This window comes from Centruroides sculpturatus, unplaced genomic scaffold, assembly GCF_000671375.1.
Source record: "Centruroides sculpturatus isolate CEXI.00-Female unplaced genomic scaffold, Cexi_2.0 scaffold1348, whole genome shotgun sequence".
Classification (NCBI taxonomy): domain Eukaryota; kingdom Metazoa; phylum Arthropoda; class Arachnida; order Scorpiones; family Buthidae; genus Centruroides; species Centruroides sculpturatus.
In genome coordinates, this window is record NW_019385580.1 from 24,744 (window position 1) to 32,621 (window position 7,878).

The 7,878-nt window shown below is 29.4% G+C and overlaps 1 protein-coding gene across 2 annotated transcripts in view; it reads right to left on the reverse strand.

The window, feature by feature from the left end:
- The window catches only part of LOC111640302 (E3 ubiquitin-protein ligase RNF123-like), a 42,639-nt gene that overhangs the window by 13,153 nt on the left and 21,608 nt on the right, over nucleotides 1–7,878 (reverse strand). Inside the window, exons 1-3 of one of the 2 annotated variants that reach the window (XM_023386311.1) lie at nucleotides 7,277–7,340; nucleotides 5,231–5,316; nucleotides 55–141 (exon numbers count right to left, since the gene is read on the reverse strand). In XM_023386311.1, the coding sequence (XP_023242079.1) occupies nucleotides 55–141; nucleotides 5,231–5,296 (153 nt within the window). In that variant the 5' untranslated portion in view covers nucleotides 5,297–5,316; nucleotides 7,277–7,340. Of the gene's footprint in view, nucleotides 1–54; nucleotides 142–5,230; nucleotides 5,317–7,276; nucleotides 7,341–7,878 lie in introns of those variants that run through there. The other variant, XM_023386310.1, reaches the window with a different exon arrangement.

Here is a 7,878-nt window from a genome sequence, read left to right on the forward strand (position 1 = left end):
ATCATTATTATATTTTATATTATATTTAAAAAAAACAAAAAATTTATTACATACTTCACCATACTTTTGTGCTGAAACATTCCATTTACGTATTCTATTTCCATCATATGCATAAGAATCTGAAGTATCTCCTACTCCTTTCTAAATATTAAAAGAAAAATTTCAGATACATATATATAGATTCTCCTTGACTTATGACGAGGTTACTTTCTGATAAATCCATTGTAATTTGAAAATATCAAAAATCAAATATGAATATGATATGATAAATAAATAACTAATGTCATTAAATAAGTATATAAACAAATAATTACTGTGAATATTTTATTTAACTGATATTGACACATGTTTTTAACATAGGTTTCATATAAAGTTTCCAATATTGAAAATTTGATTTTTAAATTATATAATATGATTCACAAATCTAGAAAAATAATTACTAAACCCAGAGTCTGAAGCCATACCTTCAAAATTCAAACACTCTGGATTAGCTCTAAGTTGCACAGATGCTATCATTGCCTTTACATCAATAGAAAATATTAGACTAACTTAGAAACAAATTAAAATTTGATGACTACTGAATGTACTAGTACTGTACATCTCTATTGAATCATCGTAAAGTCAAAATATTTTAAGTTAAACTATTGTAAAGTGAGGAGTATCTGTATATTGTATATATCAATACATATCCAAAACTTAAGAATGGATAACATTTCTATATGAATAAAGAGAACTGCAGATGAATGCAGATATGGCAAGAACTATATTACTTGATATCAAGACAGGATAATACACAACTACTTGTAGGATTTTACAAATCAAAACAATAAAAGTAAGTCATTGGTGAAAAAAATGCATATAGCAGTTGGACAGTCAAAAAATGGATGGGAAGTGCTTACCAATACCCAGGAAGAAAGACACTTGAACTATGATGCAGCACTCAACAGTAGGCTCATCACCAAATCTTTTTCTTGCTATCACTGTTAGTGGATTGTTTGTCCTTCAGTTTTGACTAATAGAAAAATAAACATGCACTTGATCGAGAAAATCTTCAAGAAAGATACTTAGAAATTTTGGTATTTTGTTTAAACATGAAGTCAAATAGGTCATCTCGACTTTAGGAATTGAGATAACTTTGATAAAAGAACTGCACTTTTTAAGAACAGTGGCACAAGGGATAGGAACCTCCTCAACTGCCCTCTGCAGTTTGTCCACATCACTCTTACTTGCCAGATCAATTGCAAGCCAACCTTTTTAGATTCTACATATCCTTTAGATGCCAATCTTCAGTGCATCTGAATTAATACTGCTAGTCAAGATATGTCTAGTGTTCTCAGAATCTTCAGTTCCTGAATCACCAAAGATGAGAACAATGAAATAAGGGGTAATAGTAGTCGACTCTGCCATATTTGACCTAGCAGGTCTACAAACAACCTCACTGGGGCTAGGGTTAGGCCCACATGAGCTACCCCCTGGCAGTCAGTGGAGGACACACTGAAAGTCCTCAATGGGCTTTGACCTGTGAAAGCTCTCTTAGCTTTCTCAGAAAGAACCGCCAGCAACTCATTAATGTCTTTTTTCATACCAATGGTGTCAATGCTATTAACAACAGAGAGGAGATTGTTAACAGAGAAAGCAGACTCAGCTAGGTTGATGACACACTGGATCTGATTCACAATATACTTGGATGCTCACATTCTAAGTGAGACTTGCTGTAGATCCTCTAGATAGCCCTTGACCTTAACCAGAATCCTTTATGCAGCTTCATGAATATCAGAAGGACCAAGCGCCATCATTAATGAAAGTGCAGAAAAGAGAGTAGAAGCTCAATCAGAATACAGGTCCACCAATGGGACCCCACAAGTGGTATGAAAATAGTAATAAAATAACAAAATAAAAAAGTAATAGGTAAAATTAAATAACTAATAGAAAAACCATTAAAGAAAGACCAAAATAAAAGCAGTATGTAAGATGGAAAGTTTGAGAAGGAAGAGAACAATGGCCTTTGTTTAGACAAGAAGTTCAAGTGGCCAGAGCACAACATAAAATAAAGATACCCAAATAGAAATTACAAAACACAGAGAGGCTATCAGGGCAAATATTATATATATTATATCCAGAGAGAAACAGAAAGACTCAAACAACTGACCAACAGTGACTCGATAACAGCCTGACAAAAGACATACAATAACACATGTAAAATTGATTGACAAGAGAATATGAGAAATTGCCTAAAATAGCAAAGGAGAGAAAACTAAATATTTATAAATCTTCCACTTACTCATCGACAGAGGTCTGAGAGAAAGCAGTGAGTCTTCAGAAGTTCCAAGTTGTGTAACTTGGTAAAAATTTCACAGTAATAAAATTCTTTCACCAGATGAAAGCATTCAATGAGAGGAACCCAATAAATTACCATACAATACGAAAACTTAATGATAAGTCCATCAAAAACTATGCAAAATGTGGAGAAGATCTAACACACATTTTGACTTCCATAGCCATTCCATGACCAAGTGATATATCCCACATTAAATAGCACCCAAGCAGAAATGCAGATGAAACCCAAATACATATCCTAATGAGCAATTATTTATTGTGACATTGTCACAATGCCGGGTTTTTCTTCACAATGTACTTAAGTTTAGCAGTGTCTTGCCCCTGTACATCATACTTTTCCTGTTAACATTGAAGTCATGCCAGTCAGGTATCTAACTCTGTTCAGGAGAAAAGTTTTGAATTAAAATAACATGACTTCCTACCCAAAGTTGAAGTTTGTATATAGTTAATCAAGGCCTCCTGCCCCTAAGCTATTCATATCTGGTCTTGACTGACTTTTATCTATTTAATACCATTCTTGAGATTAAGGAAAGACAGACAGATGACAGTGGAAATTTATAGATTACAATTTTTTCTAATTGCAGCCCAATGATTGAATGGAAAGGCACTAATCCTAACGGCTAGAAGAATGGGTGACGAATGGCCAAAATCAGCCATTATTCATCATATTCAAAAGTGCAGATTCCTCAGAGATGACCAAAAGTCAAGTGAAAAGTGTCTTAAGGCGTCACTATCAAAGGAAGTCTGAGAAAGTGTAAGTTGACATACACTCAGATCAGAAAGTTGACATATTTTGGCTTCTGATGGTTCTGGTGAGATCATCATCAGGTTGTTGGGATGCAATTTGAAAAAACTGTAGACCTATAAATTCTCACTGTTGTCTGTCTGATCTTCCTTAATCCCAAGAACGGAGTTAGATAAATGGAAGTCAAGACAGATATGGAAAGCTTAGGGCAGGAGGCCCCAATTAATTGTATACAAACTTCTGATGCAAACCAGAGGTCATGTTATTTCAATTAAAAAATTTTCCCCTGTAAGGAGTTAGATGGATGATGGCATGACACTGATGCTAACAGGAAAAGCATGATGTACAGTGACAAGATACTACTAATTTAAGATGAAGAGCAAATATTTTAAATTAAATAAATTAAAAAAGTATGATTAAAAATTACATCCTAGCATTGTGATGATGTCACAATAAATAATTGCTTGTTATCCTTAGCTTGTTCAATTCTCACTCAACATTTATATCTCTCCATTTCCAATGACATTATTGGAATTGCAAAAGTGCATCAACACCATCATTGAAATGTCACACAATACATGCTTGAAAAATTTGGTGAGAATGGAAGTATTTCCTGAACATCTACCATGCCACACATTGGGTGAATGTTAAATGCAGTTAAGGTCAGTACAAAACTGCAAATATTACTCTTTCAAATGATTGTAAAATCATGTATTTCTGTTCAGTATTGGTGAAAGTATTATATTAAAAAATCATCCACTAATAATTTGTGTGCACCCTGTATATAAAGAACAGGAAGTCAAAATAATTTGTTACAGACATTTATATTAAAATGTGTAGTATATAATTTTAAAAATTGTCTTTTTTTTAAAAATAAGTTACAATTACTTTTTGTTTTCAGCTGGAACATTCTGTGAAAAAAAAAACAACAAAATTGTTTTAGATTAAGTGGAGTTTGGATTAATGCAAGTTCAGACTGGCAAGAGTGCACTGCATAAACTTTAAAAAAAAAAAATTTTTACACCATCAGTAGAAAAAATTTTAATTAAAATAAAGAAACTACAAAAAAAGTCTGTCTGTTACAGAATTCCGAAGATTCTAACTGAATTCTGTTCTCCAAGAATGCAGAAGATACATCTACATTAAATACAGATGTATCGTCTATATTTTGCATGTTCATGAAATGCAGAAAATACAGAAGATTCAAAAAAAGTAAATTTTACACAGAAAATTCCACAATTTTATAAAAACTTCTTGAGGAATTTCATTTTATTTGAATAATCTCAAACTCTTATTTTAATGTAAAATGCTTTAATATTTCATTAACATTATAACTTTGACAGCAGTATTTTATTTCTTACAAATATGTTAATATAAATTAGATTTGCTTTATCATTCTCAATACTGAAAAATTGTTTTAAAAATTTTCAGAATAATGAAGATAAAAATTATTATTATATTCCAAAAAACATCATCATATCTGTAGAATAATTCAGACTAACAAAAACTTTTTTATTAGTGTAACATTGGATTCATATAAGTCATCTTCAGCACAAAACACATTACAAAATTTTCTATACTGGTTTTGCACATAAACCTTCAATGTTGGATTCAAAGGTGTTCTTATTCTATATCATATTCTATTATGTAACAATTTTTGTGCTGAAGATGATTTGTATAGTCAAATATTCCACTAATAAAAATGTTTTTGGTTTCCTCAGTGAACAGTTGGCCTGAAAAATGATCATGAATAAAGAAAATCAGACTATATTCAATAGATAGTTAAACGTTAGTTATAAAATATATTGATAAGAAAGAAACAATAAATGAGTAGAAAAAAATTTTTCTGATTATTGAAAAAAATTCAAAATAGTAGATAGTGATAACAATTCTCAGGGCCATCAAGAGCTTGTATGGGTCCAGCAGGACTCCTTTTGCCATATTTTTTTTCATTCTTGAAAAATGAAATGCATAGAATGTTTCTTTATTAATGAAAAGCAGTCTTAAATATGTTATTTTTGTTAGTAAAAATAATATTAATTTTACTGCACAAACTGAAATGGTATTGAGAGGGAAAGCTGAAACTTTTTTTCCAGAAGTGAAAAAAATTCTCAGCTTCCTCTTCTCAATGGCTCTGACAACTCTTACCTCTTGTGAAAATTTACAATGAATTGTAGCCCATCCAACTTGCATAACTCCTTTTGAACCTAACATCAACTCATATTGCCATTTTCCTAGGAAAGTTAAAAAAACCAACAAATATAATTAATGTTATATATAACTTGATAAATTAATCATAATTAAAATTCTTCTTAAAATTATAATTTACAATTAAAAAATAATTAAAGCAATACAAATTTTAATTTTAAACTGCAAAAAGCTTCTTGTATTGATAAAAAAACTCAACATATTCAGGCATGAAGATGGCTTTGAATTTTCTCATCACTTCATGTATAAATATATCACCACCATATTAAGAAATATATAGATAAGATATAGAGAAATATATTCATTATGTGTACATTAAAAAACATTAAACAAAATCATTTAATGTTGGACTCAACATTTAAGAATTTCTAGATTTCAACAACAATCCCCTATGGCTTAATTTCAGAATTGGAGCAGAAAATTCGATTGTTTCATTTTATGAAAGATAATACCTAAAAATCTGAAATGTATATAAAAAAATTTTCAAATTCTCTATATTTTATTCATATTCAAGAATCTTATTACATATATGCTTTCATACTTCAGTGTTCTTATCAGAAAAGCTAACAGGAAATCTTCCTTCATAATAGCTACTTGAATATTAAAAAGAATAAATTCCATTGCATAAAAGCATACATTATAATATGATAACAATCCAGGATATCTTCAAATTAGAATTGAATTATGACTATTTACAAAAATTATAAAATTTTCGAGTCTATCTTTCATCCTTTTTTCACACAACCACAGAAGTAACAGTATATTTGGCTTGAAATAAACTTCATTAGAACAAATGATAAATTATAAAAAAAATCTCACAAAGTTAAAAATTGATCGAAACACCGACCTTTTATTTGATGATTTGGTGTCCTTTAGTTATGGTCAGAAATTGTAACCGTTGTTTTTTAATGTTAAAGGATGCCAAATCCTCGAATAAAAGGTTGGCATTTTAATAAACTTTTAACTTTGTGTAAAGATTTTTTTATAATTTACCATTTGTTCTAATGAAGTTTATTCAAGCCAATATACTGTTACTTCTGTGGTTGTGTGAAAAAGGATGAAAGATAAACTCGAAAATTTTATAATTTTTGTAAATAGTCATAATTCAATTCTAAATAAATTCCATTGACACTGATCAAGACTTTCCCTTTCACATGATCATGAGGCTCATTTCAACATATAAACCTATGCAAGAAGACACTTTCTTGCAATTTTTACAAAGCAAATGATTTATAGTAATAATTTTTAACAACATACTAGCAAAAATGTACAAAAGAATAACAAAAAAAAAAAAAAAAAATTTCAGCATCATATTCAAATGTAATATATTTTGTTTAGATTACTAGGGAATAATAAGGATAATAATGATCTTCAATGAGGATAAGAGGTGTATATATTCTGATAAAAGACAAACTGTTTCAAAACAAATATGTTCAGAGCTAAGAACAGAGAGAGACTGAGAGTCAAAGAATCATTATCACTCCAGAAATAATTCCTATTCAACTTCTCTTTTAGCATTAACCATTCGACAAGATAATACAGTCCTATGGGATAGTCAAAAATATATGTGCTAAAATTAAAGGTTGGATATTGTTTAGTTTCTAAACTACATTGTTATATGCTGATTCTAATTATTTTTGTATTAAAAAATAAAGTATTAATTCAACATGTACAGGAATAAATAGGAGGTATATTTTGTTATAAAATGATGTTTGTTTATTTAATAAAATAATAAATCTGTATTACATTTTAACAAATTCATATAAATTTTAAATAAAAAACATTTGCAATCTTTGTTTACATTTAAATAATTTTAATTATATAAAATTATCATTACCTTTATATACACAGCAATTGGCATGAATTGAACTGAAATTACTTTGGCTTGATAACTAATACATACATAAATGGTTTATTATTAGTATTGTAAAAATAAATGTTATTTTATCATCAGATTCATTTAAGAAATTTAAAATTTTAATATACCTTTATATACACAGCAATTGGCATGAATTGAACTGAAATTACTTTGGCTTGATAACTAATACATACATAAATGGTATTTTATTAGTATTGTAAAAATACATAATGACATTTATTTTTGTCATATGTCTTGTTGTTTATTTATTTATTTTTCTGTTGTAATGCCATTTTTATGAATTTTTGATATTTGTATAACAACATTTTCTTCCTTAATTTGCTTCCATATTATGAAAATCTTTCTATTTAGTACTTAATTGTATCTGATGATAAAGTTCAAAGATGCTTTGAGAACTATTATAAATATTAAATGTTCTACTTCCAGGCCGTTGACTTTTAATTAATTATGATTTGATTGTACAGTAGAGCCTCGAAAACTCGGCACTCGATAACCCGGCACTCCGGATAACTCGGCCACACCTTGGCAGGGCAAAAATACCCTTAGATAATTAATTTTCATCATAGACAGCTTTATGCCTCATAAAGTATTTTTCTGAGGTCTGTCTTATCAGGTAAATTACTGTACACAGTGTATTCATTAATTTTCATTTTCATGTAGTAAAGGCTCTATGCCTTCATAAAGGACGTACTTTTCCTTTGTTTAAGGG